General features: G+C 38.2%; 1 protein-coding gene across 1 annotated transcript; it reads left to right on the top strand.

Annotated features, from left to right (window-relative positions):
• The first annotated feature begins 1,273 nt into the window (after positions 1–1,273).
• chaf1b (chromatin assembly factor 1, subunit B) lies at positions 1,274–12,945 on the top strand. Its single transcript, XM_084724986.1, has 14 exons — positions 1,274–1,390; positions 2,716–2,861; positions 3,675–3,807; positions 3,951–4,071; positions 4,613–4,716; positions 4,872–4,968; positions 5,134–5,218; positions 6,419–6,512; positions 6,630–6,699; positions 6,796–6,887; positions 6,995–7,154; positions 7,701–8,240; positions 10,813–10,901; positions 12,246–12,945. Exons 2-14 carry the CDS (start codon positions 2,736–2,738, stop codon positions 12,344–12,346), a joined length of 1,812 nt encoding a protein of 603 aa, XP_084581112.1. The 5' UTR covers positions 1,274–1,390; positions 2,716–2,735; the 3' UTR covers positions 12,347–12,945.
• The last annotated feature ends 3,351 nt before the right edge of the window (positions 12,946–16,296 follow it).

The following is a 16,296-nucleotide window of genomic DNA, read 5'->3' as shown; positions in this document are numbered from 1 at the left end:
GATGTTGACCTAGTTAAAATTTGAAGAAAATTCCATAAAGATGTTCTTGAGATGTGATATTCACAAGACCTTTGACCTTGACCCACAATTTTTAATCAGTTCATCTCTGAGTCAAAGTGAACATTTGTGTAAAGTTTGAAGAAATTCCCTCTTGGTGTTCTTGAGATATGGCCTTCATGCGAACTGGATGACCTATACACATAATGCATTATGCCTTTAAAACATAAAAGCATAAAAATATTTAAAAAAAAAAAAAAAAAGGCTTTTCAAGGATTTCTAAGAATTCTAAATCACAGAGGTCCTTCAGCACATGAATGTGCATAAAAAATAGGGTGATCACTCCAGTAGTATTTGAGATAAGCTGCGGACAACCTGTAGTTCCAGGCATGATGCAGACATGCACTCACTCAGACACTCAGTCCCACACATGCTCACACACCCACTCACACATGATCATACACACAGACATGCACACACGCACACATACACATGGAAGCGATAACACGATCCCAATCTGGTTTACACCTGGCAGGCATAATTATGCCTTCATTGGCTCCATTATACAACAATAGTGCCCTTACAGGAAACCAGGAAAAAAACACATAATTTCCCTTTATGCCAAACATAAGAAAATGGCAGAAATCTGGTGGCGAACAGGAAAACTACAATTTTGAAGCAAAAACTTAAGAATGAAAGCCTAATATTGAGAAATACATATAATGCTGTGACTACCATGGGATCAAAAATCATGGTTTTAATGGGTTTCAGTGGTGCATTTTTCGTACCAAATGCATTAAGTGTATAGTGAATGCCAGAGCCTATTACAGACCTCTGACAGATTGAAATTAAAAACTAAAAAAAACTAAAAAACGTTTAGACTCCCCAAAATGTATGCTGTTAGCATTGACACAGACAAAATTATTTTAAAAAAGAAAACTGAAATTGGAAAACGAAACAAAAATCCCAAAATGATCAAAGTGAGCCCTAAAAAATTCGGTCGAATTACCCATATTATGAGCAGTTTTTTTTTTTTTTTTTTACCACTAGATTTACGAAACTCTCGCGAGATTTGTAAGCATTGTTTCTTCATTGTATATCTTGTAAAAGCTAACTATGTTTTATAATGCGACAACGCTGCTGTTAAGACGTGTTTAGGTTTAGGGACAAAAACAGTTAGGTTAAATGGGGTTAAGGTAAAGATTATGGTTTGAGTTAAAATACTTACTCTCGCGACAGGGTTCCCACGTGATCGAGACAAGACCAATGATCGTTTGCGACAGTCACCGCCTGTTCCGCAGTTTTGTCCAATCACTGCAGCATACTCGACCGGAAGTTTTGAAAGAATCGTACGCGGGAATTTACTAATCGCTTCAGCTGGACAACAGAGGAGGTAAGACTGAAAATTAGTTCGAGATAACTTAAGTTAGGTTCAATAAATAAACAGATAAAACTTGACTGTGGTCGTAACGAACATACGCATTAGCTAACATATACTTATGTAGCCACATATTTAGTTTTGTCGTTTCTCCATAACGTTAGTCACTAATCTTTACAATAAGCCCGCTAAGTTTATTGCTAACGATGTTAGCTAGTTACAGCAGTCTGTTCCAATGACTGTGTAGCCACATAATCAGTTTTATGACGTTATTTTCTTCTGCATTCTGTGAAAGGGTCCACGTCGTCCCGCACATATATACTCTGCCACTTCATTAGGAATACCTACTCAACTGCTCGTTAATGTAAATATCTTATCAGTCAAAAACAACGCAACTCAATGCATTTAGGCATGTAGCTAGACATGGTCAAGACAAGCTGCTGAAGTGCAAACTGGGCATCAGAATGCGGAAGAAAGGTGACTTAACGTGACTTTGAACGTGGCATGGTTATTGGTACCAGAGGGGCTGGTCTGAGTATTTCAGAAACTGCTGATCTACTGGGATTTTCACACACAACCATCTCTAGGGTTTTTAAAAAAAAAGATAAAATATCCAGTGAGTGGCAGTCCACTGGATGAAAATGCCTTGTTGATGCCAGAGGTGAGAGGAGAATGACAGGAAGGCAGCAGACAACTCAAATAACCACACAATAACAGTTACAATCAAGGTATGCAGAAGACCATCTCTGAACACACATGGATCCATCCTGCCTTGTATTGACAGTTCAGGCTGCTGGTACTGGTGTAATGGTGTGGGAGATATTTTCTTGGCACACTTTGGGCCCCCTAGTACTAGTTGAGCATCGTTTAAACACCACAGCCTACCTGTGTATTGCTGCTGACCATGTCCATCCCTTTATGACCGCAGTCTACGCATCTTCTGATGGCTACTCCCCGCAGGATAACGCGCCATGTCGCAAATCATCTCAAACTGGTTTCTTGAACTCCACAGTCACCAGATCTCAATCCAATAGAGCACCTTTGGGATGTGGTGGAATGGGAGATCTGCATCATGGATGTGCAGCTGAAAAATCTGCAGCAACTACATGATGCTATCATATCAATATGTACCCAAAATCTCTGAGGAATGTTTCCAGCACCTTGTTGAATCTATGCCATGAAGAATTAAGGCAGTTCTGAGAGCAAAAGGGGGTCAAGTGGGCGATGAGTGTAGATGACAGTCTGTGTTGGCTGCTGAGCCACTATCAGCCTGTTTAAATCTGTCTGAAGCGTCACATTTACATGTTTGTCTGTTTGTTTGTTTGTTTTTTCCTCTGGAGGTCAGACTTAGATATACAAAATGAAGGTGGTAACGTGTGAGATTGCATGGCACAACAAGGAGCCAGTCTACAGTCTGGACTTCCAGCACAGTTCTGATGGACGAATTCATCGGCTGGCCACAGCTGGAGTGGACACTACAGTCAGAGTGAGTAGAGAGACAGGAGTGAATACATTTGGTTAATGCAGTGATGAACCAACATTTTTCCTGCCCCTTTTCTATCATTGAGTACACTGACGACCCCTGACTAAGTGGCATATTTAACCATAACAGTACAGAATAACTGATAAACTGTGCAATTAACCCACACAGGGAACACAATAACATCAGGAAGTTTGTGTAAAACAAGCAATTTGTATGAATTTTCAGCAGATTGTTTCCTGGGAATATTACATAGATGGGTTTTACTGATATTTTTAGGAACCTTTTATAATATTCTTTGTATTACATATTTTTTAGAACATAACAATCATACATTTTTAATAAGCTGTGATTTCTTCTCCCTGACACTTGGCTATTGTTCTACCAGTTCTTTGGTTCTTTTACTTACTAGGCTGTTCAGAGTGAAGGCTCTGTGAATATAGAATATGTCCATCTCTGCACTGTGCCCCTATCCTGAACTGTTCTTTGTGTTTCTTATAATGGTGACATCAGTAAGATTTGGTTAGCTCAGAGATGTGGAATTTTAAATCATCCACCTTTACTCACTACATCTTAGCACTTCTTTCACTCAGGTGTACATAAACTACAAGGACTACAGGCTAGAAAACTACAAGTTATATGAATTTCTTTTTAAAGTACAAAATATTGAAATTATTGGGTATTTTATTGGCATTGGCCACAAGAAGCAGGTGTTATCAGTTTATGTATCAGGTGAAAAAAAACATGTTGTGCACATACATGTATATCCCTATTTACTGAGTATGTGTTTAATGACCTCTTGCCCTGATGTTGATGCAGCTGTGGCGGGTGGACATGGGCCCAGACGGGAAGGCAGTGGTGGAGTTTCTGTCTAATCTAGCAAGACACACCAAGGCTGTCAACGTAGTGCGCTTCAGCCCGAATGGAGAGCTGCTTGCCTCAGGAGGAGATGGTATGTCATCCATAACGCACAGACACAAGGCAAAAATTTGTGATACGTAATTTTTTTATAGTAACTATTTATAGAATAGGACATTTAAAATAGATTGGTCTTTAGTAATGACGTTTTTTTTGTTTGTTTTTGGGGGGTTACAGATGCAGCGATTCTGCTGTGGAAGCTCAATGACTCTAAGGAGCCTGAGCAGGCCCCCATGTTCCAGGAGGATGAAGATGCTCAGCTCAACAAGGAGAGCTGGTCTGTGGTCAAGACATTAAGGTACACAACTCTGGCCGGTTTGATCCCATCGAATGAGGGTGTTTTAAGAACAATTCTTCTCAAATTCTTTTCAATTTCTATTCAATTTTTACTTAGATTCTGAAGTCTCCTAGGCTGTGTTACAGCTGACAATAGCACGGTGTCAAAAATACAACCTCCTTTAATAATTTTGATGTGGCCACTGCACTGGCACAGTGTGGAGTCCTGTCAAAGCTGTAAGATCTTTCTGGTCTTTGGCAGTAATGCAGTTAAGTGTCATCAGGCAATCAATAATGCAAGGGCACTTGCCGATATATTAGGTCATAATTCTTCTGTTCATCCTACACCTCACTGTCTTGGTCAGCATTTACAGCCACCAAGGTCTGACAAGTGCATTTTAGAATTACCAAAGAATCACAGCTGTTGTGAATAATATTTCATCATTCAGAGTTTGGAGATCTGCTTGATTTGTCCATTTTGTAATTCGCTGTCTTAATGATCTAAATTTGTATCATCAGTATGGTTTTATAAAGAAATGTCTTATCATTTAATTTGTCTTTAGGGGACACATAGAGGATGTGTATGACATCAGCTGGACACGGGATGGAAACTTCATGGTGTCTGGGTCTGTCGACAACACGGCTGTTATGTGGGACATCAACAAAGGTTTGCTTACACTTGTATAGATATCGGTTAACATATTTTAAACTTTCATCTGTTCTATTTGTATTTTAGAAATGCAAATACACAGTATACTGTAAAAAATGTGAAAGCAAGTCTTATATTGTCTATGAATTTATTGTGTTTGTTTCTTTGTTTAGGTCAGAAGCTGTGTATCTTGAATGACCATAAGAGCTATGTGCAGGGGGTGACCTGGGATCCCCTGGGGCAATATGTAGCCACTCTCAGCTGTGACAGGTAGAACAACAGAGATTCAGATGCCCAGTTTCAGACCACTCATGGCTTCTCTATGGGTCAAATCATCAGTAAATGAATGTATTTGCTGTTGCTTAGCTACTCACTTACAGTGGGGTTTTCAGCACCTTGGTGCTTAAGATGTTTTATGTTTTTCCTCCCTTTCAGAGTGATGCGTGTGTACAGTACACACACCAAGAAGAAGGCCTTCTTTGTCAGTAAAATGAGCTCTGGGCCACTTGCAGAGGGAGAGGTCAGTAGAAACTTCAATTTGGTGACACCTTGTTCAGTCCAGCACTCAAAATTAAGGATGTCCTGTTATCCTGGGAAGAATAAAAATAGCCCCTGAGACACAAAGACACAATATCTGGGACAGACAGAGAAACTTATGATTACAAATGAATTATTTTGCTGTAATTCTGAGTTAGAATGTATAGAATTTTAATTGTTAGTAGAGCTGCAACGATTATCTGGTTTCAGCTTCTTAAATGTAAGGCTTTTCTGTGTCATTCATGATAGTGAATGAAGAGTCTTTGCGTTTTGGACTGTTGGTTTGACAAAGACACTTTGGGCTCGTGTGAATTGTGATGAGCATTTTTGACAATCATGTCTTCTAGACTAAACAATTAATAGATTCTAATGTGAAAATTTTTTGTCAGATGAGTCAATAAAGAAAATAATTGTTAGTTGCAGCCCTAACTGTTAGGTGTTTAAACTCAAAAAGTGTGAGATGGCGCTGACACTAGCTCTACAACACGCACACTTGCACACTATCAGTTTATGTTTATAGTCAGACATGCAGGGACCAACTGTCAGACCTGCATGGGAGATCAAAACAAGTCGGTGAAGTGACACGAATTACTGAAACCAAGTTATTAAACTGATTTTATTTTGTAGAATGGAAAAAAGACCTTCAGTTTGAGACAATGGTTGTTAACTATGGGGCAGTTGAAAGCAGAAATGGAATAGCTGGGCCACAAAAGAGTTAATGTCAAGGCCTGGTTGAGTCACTCCAATGCTTTGTCTTTTTTCAAACAAGTTAATACTTACATGTAGACAGAACCTCATATCTAATTTTTACCTTTTGCATGTGCATTTTTGAAATTAGTCTACATAAAACCAACTCCATTCTCACTGCTGTTTTGGCCACCTGTTGCCTTAAACTTGTTTATAATCCCCCATATTTGGTCTTAAAATGAATTAAATTTACTGTGTGAAATCTTCAGAGAACTTCTGCCCCACAGCCAAGAGAGTGAGACATGTAACATACGTGCTCACAGTGCTGCGTTTCTCAATAATTCAGTTCAATTCAATATGTTTTATTGGTATAAATGTCTGGCGAACAATATTGCCAAAGCACAGCAATACTTACTACAACAACAACATCATTGCTGTTATCTTTGTCATTTATGATTTTTATCATTCATCATGTCCTTTATCATTTTGTTTGCAGGTCAAACAGTACAGAATGTTTCATGATGACAGCATGAGGTCATTTTTCAGACGACTTTCATTCACACCAGATGGGTCTTTCCTGCTTGCCCCAGGTATCTACACAACATTTATTTAGAATATCCCAGCGAAATTCAGTGCATCATATCCTAGATAAGATCATTTGTCTAATTCAAAGTTCTGTCTACTGTCGTCACCTTTTTTAACCTCAGCTGGGTGTGTGGAAATCGGAGAAAACATCATAAATACCACCTACATCTTTTCCAGGAAGGGTCTCAAGAGGTAAGTTTTGTGCCATGCTGTGGTGTTTATAGTTTTTTTTTCAGAGTCATTTATGAATATATTAATGATGTACAAATCCCTGTCTGTGTGTTTTAGGCCAATCGCCCACCTGCCTTGTCCCTCTAAAGCTACACTGGCTGTGCGCTGCTGCCCCATCTATTTTGAGCTGAGGACCAAGAAGGGAGAAGGCAAGGATGATAATTAAACCCTCCTTTCTTAACTGTCTGCACACTTTATGTTCTTTTATGTTTTACTTGCATGTGCTCTTCATTTTTCCTCCCCTTGTCCCCTACAGACGGTTCTGTTCAGACTCTTCCCAACGTGTTCCAGCTGCCGTACCGCATGGTGTTCGCTGTAGCCTCTGAAGACTCCATATTCTTGTATGACACGCAGCAGACCCTTCCATTCGGCCTCGTGTCCAACGTCCACTACCACACGCTCAGCGACCTGACATGGTAATCTACTTCATCTGTAGCTCTTTCTTGCACAACTGAACACCTTTTTGAATAGTTGTCGTTTGAGGAAATGAACTGAGGTGTGTGTCTTGACCAGCTTCAGTGAACAGCTGATTTAGGGAGAGGGAGGAACCGATCCAGGGGTTGTGAAAGGTTAGCGGAGTTTGTGGACCGGAGGACAGCAGACAGTGGCGGATGAAACGTTTAGCTGCTCTGTTTGTCTCCCACTCTCTCCTCTCCTGCTCTCCTGACTGAGTGACTGATATGGGGAGTGAACTGAATGGTGGCACAAACCATGAACGAATGAGTGAGTGGATTGTGGATGGATCGTGGATGAGGGTGTGACTGGGTTTATCTTGGGGGGGGGTGTTTTGGTGCTGAGGAAGATCCAGCTTGTCACATCCTACCCTCCATTATAAAAGAGTATAATAGTCCTGTGTTAAAAGATACGTTCACACAGAAATATCGTAAAAATTAGAGGTATGAATTTAAAAATTCTGTTTTTCATTCACCCGCAAACATGTTTTTCTATTATATCCTCTGTAGGTCTCGTGATGGTTCCTTCCTGGCTGTGTCCTCCACGGACGGCTATTGCTCCTTCCTGTCCTTCTCTCCTGGAGAGCTGGGCACTCCGCTGAAGGAGCCCCCCACCCTGGAGATCTTTACTCCAAACAGTGGCGTGGAGAAAAAGATCAAGAAATCGGCCAAGACCTCATCTCCTGTGACCCAGCCACCAAACTCAGCCCCAACTCCCACATCCCAAACCGGGAAAGATGCTCCCTCTGTCACGCCCCCAGAGGAGAAGAAGAGCACCCCCAGTGCCAAGTCTAAACCTCAGCCTCGCAGGATCACCCTCAACACCCTGGAGGGCTGGGGGAAGCCCTCTACCCCTAAAGCTACTTCAGGACCTCAGACACCAACATCTGCGAGCACAAGCGCACCCTCCACTCCTCAACCCAGTGTCGCCCCTCTCACCCCGACCAACTCCACCACCCAGCCACGCGTCACCCCCCTCACTCCCTCCACCCCTAAAGTCCTCAACGGCGCCAATACCACAACACCACCTCAAAAGGGGCCCACCCCAAGGTATACTGAGCACGAGTTATCAAGTTTGATTCTGTCAGAGTGAGTTGATTATTATAACACTGAGGGTGAACCTTTATATTGGCTCAGCATGCTTTGATTGTTGGCAGGTAATTTTTTTTCAAGCATGTAAGGGTAGGTGTGTTTGTATTAGGGCTGCACATCATTATTACATTATAGATTGATCATTTACTCTGTAATATTTCAGGAAATAATTAGAAATGGCTGTTAGGGTTTAGTGATATGTTAAATTTTCAGTTTCTCCAAGTGCATGTGTGCAAGCACCAGGTTTTCTACGTTAAATAGGCTACGTTAAGTAGTAGGGGTGTAGCGATACATCGGTCTGAGTCGACATATTGATTCATTGTTCAGCAATCCAGTATGATTGATGCAAAGTGAAAATATCAATCTATATCATTTTTTTAGATGTGCTTTTATTTTGAAATTGCCATAGCGTGTCTGTGTTACTAATTTTTGGAAGAATTCAGTCATAAAACTGTACCCCAGATCTTAAAAGATCTGTGATTGGTTTAAGTCTAGCGTCACAGCCAGATTCTCTAAATGCTGAAAACAGAGCCGTAGAGGAGGTGCAGAAGTCTAGTTCTCTCTCAGAACACCTGATTTACAATATGCTGAAAGTTGTTTTTTTAAAATTATTTCTCAGTTATACCAAAACAATGTTGCCTACTGTAGCTTTAATATTATGACACTAGTTGTGATTAATTAGCCGTCAATCAATTATTCAATTGAAGGCTGCACATTATGGTTAAAAAAAATCAGTCAGAGTTAGTGGGGATGATCATTTATGCATCACAATTTTAATTTTCAGTGAAAAAAAAGCTAAAATCATGATGTGACATTGTTTGGGTCTTTTAATCTCTTACCTCTTACCATTTCTGCAATTTGGAAATTTCTCCTGGCCATATTTCAATTAATTCTGGAGCCAAAACTAGGGCAAAGTCATACTTCCTTGGAATGTAACGATAACAAAAAGTCACGGTATGATAATACCACGATAAAAGGTCCATGACATGGTATGTATTGTAATATTAACAAAGAAAAAACACAATTTGAAAAAACAGCCTTTATTAAATGATAAATATGACATTTACAGCATCTTTTGTTCATATAAAGGTTGTTCTTTTAAATTAAAGTTCTTCTGCTTTACTGCTTTAATAAAATAAAAGTAGCCAGCTATGACCTCAGCATGTGCAAAAAAATTGCTTGAGTTGTCTTTGGCAATGCATGTTTGAATTATGTAGGCAAAACAAAAAGAATCCAACACTTGGTAGCAGTTCTTTTATAAGATAAAATAATAAAGTAATTAACCCTTCAATATGTACAATGTCAAGACATTTTCTTTATTGTGATATTTGATTAATTTTTATCTACCTAATGTTTTGTTTTGTGTGTAGTGTTAGTGGATGTTTCATGTCATTTATTTTGTTTCCTGTGCATAGAACATTTACATGATTATTACTATGTAAACCTTTACTCATATATCACTTTTCAAAACTAGGGTTATAAAGTGCTTCACAGTTTTAAAAAAGACAATAAGTTTCAGGGTAAATATTTAAATCAAACGTGCAAAAACTGTAGAAGATTAAGTGCGACCTCCAGAGGGAGACTGTCGCACAATCCGTGGTCCAGGATAGCAAAACCTCGGTCACCATGACTCTTAAACTTTGACTGGGGCGCTCACTGACATGCGGTGAAACCACCTCATTAGTAATCAGTATCACTCGTAATTTGATAGGAAGGTGTAGTCAAACCATCACCGAGAAGATATGGGACTCGTGCGGCAGACTGAATGTAATTCAGATCTTTTCATTCATTAAGGGTATTCAAAAGTCTGTTTAAATGTGCTGTTGGTGTGAAGAATGTAGGTGCTGCCTCACACAATCACAATCCATATTGTAATTTATGGAAATATTTGGGCTATTCAAATGTGTTGTGAGTCAGACTGAGGAAGTAACTACACAGAGCACTCAGTGTCCACCTCCCTCCCCCACTAAAGACTAAAGTAACTAAGCTGATTATCTCTAAAGATGCAATTTACAGAGACAAACACCAAGAGTGAGATATGTTCTTTTAAAATGTCTAAAACATGTTTTGAAATTCACTTTTAAATGTTCATCTCCAACTGCAGGATAAATATAAATGGCTTGTGATGTTTTGTTGGTTTACATGTGGTCCGTACTGGCAGTGAGAACAAAGCCCTGTCTGGTATGAGGGATTCGTTGGACCCCCCACTGACTATAAAATAATAATCACTCTGACAGACTGTGTGTAGACAATGGCAGGTCTGCACATGCTTTTGTATTTGCCTTGTATCTGTAACTTGGAACGTTTGCCTTGGCTAGTCTTGACTAGTTTCACTAGTGGGCAACGACTGAATCAGAAGTACAAAAAAAAAAAAAAAAAGAGGATAAATGAATTGGAACAGTGATTAACTTTGTTCTATGTGCAAGAATACAATTTATTGTTGTATTCTGTGGTTGTGTTTTATCTGTTTTTTCTTCTGTCCAATGCTTGAAGTGTTTTTACCATTTGTGCTTTTTCTATCTGTTTACAGGAGAGTATCTCTGACTCCCGTTTCATCCCGATCTCCAGCCGTTAGTTCACTCTTCCGCACTCCAGCCTCCACTGAGAAGGCCAAACATGGTTAGTGAGCGAGGGCAACTACTTCAGCTGTCGTCCTTCATGCTGGAAGTATCACAAGTTTTATGACTGAAAATCACGGTCAATGCTGATGCAAAATTCCTCAGCCTTTATCCCACAGTCTGTTATGATTAGGGATGCGCCACTCCTCTGTTTTTCTCCTTTAATACTGAGTCGGATCCCTCAACACAGGGTATCTGACAATACAGAGCAGTGACCCCAACAGTGATTCCCCCACCCCCACCCCAGTTTAAAAATCTGTATTTTTCACTGCTTCAGACTCCTAGGAATTGTTCTTATGGAAGGTAACATGAGGCCAGGGGCTGCTGTGGCACTAAAAAAATTGTATCTGATGGCAGAAAGAAACTTGTTAATGACATTGACTGAGTGCAGGGTTTCCACTGGTCCTTAAAGAGACTGAAATCCAATAATCTGAATTTAAACCATAAAATGTCTTGATTGGTCTTAGAAATTGATTGGATTATGATGTTGCATTAGCACCAGTCTCACTTTTAAATATGTTTTGGATAAATGTGTATTGATTATGCTGTAAAAACCACAAAGTGAAATTAACATGGAACCAAAAACCTCTAATACAAGCCCTGCTAACTTAATGCTTCCCCTTCAAGCGTGGAAAGCACAAGAGGTCTTACATTACACAGTTTGAATTGGCAGATTACATTAAAAGATTAATTAAAATAAATGATTTAACAAGAGATTAATGAACATACTTTTTGTCAGTATGGACATGATATGGGTCTTAAATTTTATTCACGATGGTCTGAAAATGTCCTCAGTTATCTTGTAAATACCTGCAGAAATCCTGAAGAAACTCATTATCAGACCAATCGGTGCATCTATAGTTGTGATCATTGTATTTTCACAGTAATTGTGCTTTTGTTTTTTCTTCACTTTACAATATTTAATCACATTCAACACTGACATGACATCTGCTGTGTGTTTTTTTTCTATAGCCTGGCAGAAAAGCTTAAAAACTCTTAACTGAACTGATATTACTGTTTACATTTGGGGTTAATTTTTTGGGTTTGACTATCATTTCTGTTGGGTGTGGTAAACTTAAAGTCACCAGTCCACCACCATCATCTATATTCTGATATCAATGTAAGTTAGTATCTTGCATCAATAGATGCCCAGCCCAAGTGGACTTGCAAGGCAGACTATCAGTTTCCATAAATATACAAGTTATTGGAATCTAACTGTGCCCTTGTTTCAGCAGTTTCATTATTAGTATACAACTGTAAATGTTGACTGAATTTTGTTAAAGCAAGCAGAAGCTTATAGTCCTCATGTGTAACGCTTCTGTCACTGATCCCTTCTTTACTCCAGAGCGTCCTTCTCCTCCCACTGATCCAGTGTGTCAGCCTCCAGAGTCCAAACGACCCAAGACCAGCGAGCCTCCAGCAAAGACCAGTGTCAACAAAGCTTAGTGTTTACTGGGAGCGGTGTGGTGCTGTGAGATCAGAGAGGAGCAAATACAGCAGAAGGTGACAGTTAAAGGAGCCTCGGCACCAAACCACCCAGGCTGCCCACGGATGTATCGCCACAGTGCAGTAGCGTCCTGTTCTGGGTTGATACTGTTTGTACTTGATGTAACTAGATGAAACTTTAACCTCACATAATGTAGTCAGCTATAATATGAACTGAACTGCAGTAAGTGGCCTTGAATTAACTCTTCTTTTAGTTGTGTGTGTGTGTGTGTTTTGTATCATATAGTAAACAAGTATTGAGGTAACTGTATTATGTGATTTCGCATTCAAATGCTTAAATTTTGTATAAAAAAAAAAGGAACATTCTTTTCATAAATGTAATTGTGAAACTAAAACTGCCCTGAAAACCTGAGTGCAAAAAAACAAAAGAAGTGCCTCAAGGTTTAGTGTCTGTGAGAGCTTTGGATATTCAACTTGAGTCTTACTTTGCTGAAGAATTTGACAAATTAGCTGTTTAATCCGCAGTGTGAGTGAAAACCTCAACATTGTCAAGTACTGAAGTTGTTTTTATTATTGTATAATAAAGGATGTTTCATATACAGGTCATGTTCAAGTGCAGCAAATGGCTGTGGGGTGATTGGTGCTTTCTTAACTACGAGCTACAGCTGGCAGTTGTGGAAAACATTTTCTCTTAGGAAAATGATTATTCATGAGTGGTCTTTGTATTAAACTTAGATTTAAAAGTATTCATCTCTTTAGACATTGTAAGTTGTATTGAGGCTAATGGGGAATTAATGGTGCAAGTTTGCCAAGTAGATGTGCATTCATGACAAGACTTTTTTTTTTAGGGATTTTCATATTTAATTATTCAGTTAACTTTCACATTATATTTTCTATAGATTGCAATTCACTACATGGTGGTGTAAATTGCTTGTTCTAACGTGGGGGTCTGGGGATCTTGAGATTTCCACAGGAAATAATTTGTAATTTAATTATTTGATTTATTTTTCATCTATAAGTAACCCAATGACCACTTGTTCATGGTTTTATACACAAGTGTTTCCTCTGTTTCCACAGCTGTATGAAAATGACAAAGGAAACACTACATATTCTGTTATACAACAAGAACAAAAACCTAAAATCTTGACAGATGGGAGACCCTGAGACAAAATCTAATCAAAAGGGGTTCTGTCGTCTAATTTGTGTCAGTTTATAGGTCAGTGACATGAAAAAAATTGGGTAAATTTTATTTAACCAGCTAAAACCAGTTAATATAAAAATCTACTTTTCTACAGTGACAGAAGTTACACTTTGTGTGCACATTGATTATATAATAGAATAAGATACAAAACCAGATGTTACAAGTTTTACAGTGTAAAAACTAATGTCCACACATAAACAGGAGATGTTAAAGGAGCACAGAGAGTGTATGACAACATTAATTATCGATTGTAGCGAGAACTTTTGTTTAAAACTTGCTTAGAGGGACGGGGTTAGTTTGAGTCAAACCTGCAGGTCATTCTAAGACATAAAATCCTTTTTTCATTTTCATTTTAAAAAAGTACAAACTTAGAGCATATGTGGGCCTAAGAAATCCTTTATTTATTTATTGGCCCAAAAGAAGTCAAATATAAACATTGATACAGTGATGATCCAGTAAATTATCCAGGACATGTAAACTGTAAAAATAAAGTATCTGTTTAAACCTGACGGCAGTGTCCGAGCTGCCTTAACATTTCAACGTGATTTATTTTGAAAAGAGAAAAGAATAATCTTGTAATGATTCTAAGCAAACTTTTCTAGTCAAATAAACTTGATATTAATTTAGTTGTACTGGATGAAACATGTCCAATAAACATAAGATACTAAGTTGAATCAACAACTCATCTGTCACACTGACAAATTTAATTTTCTTTTACATTTTCTCAGTCTGAAGACTCAGTTCTTCATCTTTACACAAAAAGTCACAGCTCCTGCTGTTGGAACAACTTTATTCCAGCATTGACAAAAAGACATGTGAAACTGTTCCCAGTGAATTTATCAGTTGAATTACTGCCTCACAGTTGTATGTCTCCACCAATCAGTTGCAGTTTACATCCATGTCTGTCCAGACTCATATAATGCATGTAGTGAAGACTTTGAAGGAATTTAATATGAAACTTACCACTATATTAACTTGTAACTTTGAAAGAATTTAATAAAAGGTATTGAGTGTATTCTTTGGCAAAATTTAGGTTATCCATATATTGACATAACTGATTCCAGGGAATAATTTCTAGTGAAATACATGCCGTCTTCACTTAGAGACTATTTTTACAGAGGACTGACAGAGAGCTGAACATGATGATGCCACAGTGAAGCTGATGTTTGACCTTTTGGATGTAAAATGTCATCACCTCATTATTTTATCCTATTAGATATTTGTGTGTAATTTTGTCAAAATTAGCAAATTAATTACTGAGTTAAGGCCAATAATATGTTTAGTGAGGTCACTGTGACAGTTCGTCAGTTCATCCTTGAGTCCAAGTGGTCATCTGTACCGAGTTTGAAAGATGTCCTCCAAGGTGTTCTTGAGATATCGTGTTCACAAGAATGGGATGACCTGAAAACATAAAGGCTCTGGCCACGGCTGTCACCTTGCATGGAGACAAAAAAATGTTTTTTCAACAACTCTGAATCACAGAGGTCCTTCAGCATGCAGTTATGAATGTGCACAAAAAAATAGGCTGATCAGTCCAGGAGTATTCAGATGCGCTGATCAGACACAAACACATCCATACACACAGTGATGCATGATGATAAAAAAAGGAAAACAGAAAAAAAAAGTAATAGGACAGGGAACATTAAACTGTACAGTAGGCATGTAAACTTACATGTATACTATAGCCCACGTCTTATTTATTTTCATTACAGTTATCCAATCAGTTGAGAGGTTATAATAGCCTTCTTGCCTGTTGTCTTAAAAACAGAGTCTAAGAGATGCTGCACGTCACAGAATAGATGGATATTAGCAGTGGTTATGAAGCATTATTACCCAGCCTTATGGATTTCATATTTCCCTGTAAGAGACATAAGCTTGAGAACATTATAATTCAGAAACAAGACTATGTCTTCCGATGTTGGTGTCAGTCGATGAAAACATACACAAATGTCTATAAGGTTGGTGTATCGTGTTTAACTTGACAGTGAAACAAGTGAAGCAAATAGATTTTTTGAACGCGTATATTTGTACAAACTTCATGGCACCAAGATCTTTATATTACCCAACAGGAAAAGGAGCATCCAAAAAAGTAGAGCGAACGATGCTGGATTTTGGGGGCAGATATTTGGGAGTAAAAAAAATAATCTAATATCGTATTTTAGCTGATATTGTTCATACATATACAGAATATACAGAATATAGAATATATACATAGACACAGATTTGTTGCAATGATTCCTCAAAAGCAGCAAACAGTAGAGAGAGGATATTTTACAGTTTAGCAATAAAAGTTATTGTCCAAAATGATACCAGGGCACTGAAATAGCTTTCACCTGCATTTTTAATAATTAAAAATAACTAACTGTAAAAAAGTAGACAAATAGGCCAAAATAAATGTATGTATTAGGACTGCATGATTAGGTAAAAACGTCATATTGGAATAATTTTTACTGAAATTGCAATTGTGATATGCAATATGATTAGTGGGAATTTTTGCATTTAAATTTTTATTTTTACTAAAAAAACTTAAATTTGTGATTATGTGATATTTGTTGGGGTCTGTACCAAACAAACATGTTTTCTTTCATCTGAAGAACATGATTTTTTTTTAAGGCTGGGATCTCTCTTTCTCATACATTTTTCCTTTTTCAAAAAATTGTGATTTGGTTCTGCAATTTTGATATTGCAGTTGCCCATATTGTGATTTCAACAATATTGCGATAAATTGTGCAGCTCTAGTATATATTAA

The sequence above is a fragment of the Lutjanus erythropterus genome, chromosome 8, assembly GCF_056507025.1.
Source record: "Lutjanus erythropterus isolate fLutEry1 chromosome 8, fLutEry1.hap2, whole genome shotgun sequence".
NCBI classification, from domain to species: Eukaryota; Metazoa; Chordata; class Actinopteri; order Lutjaniformes; family Lutjanidae; genus Lutjanus; species Lutjanus erythropterus.
This window is presented reverse-complemented; position numbering and strand designations above follow the sequence as displayed.

Bases quoted from the DNA above. Each gene is read 5' to 3' on its own strand.
- chaf1b (XM_084724986.1), top strand. From the start codon at position 2,736: ATGAAGGTGGTAACGTGTGAGATTGCATGGCACAACAAGGAGCCAGTC. The intron at 6,513-6,629 runs GTATCTACACAA...TTTTAACCTCAG, and splicing joins GTCTTTCCTGCTTGCCCCAG to CTGGGTGTGTGGAAATCGGA. The intron at 7,155-7,700 runs GTAATCTACTTC...TATCCTCTGTAG, and splicing joins ACGCTCAGCGACCTGACATG to GTCTCGTGATGGTTCCTTCC.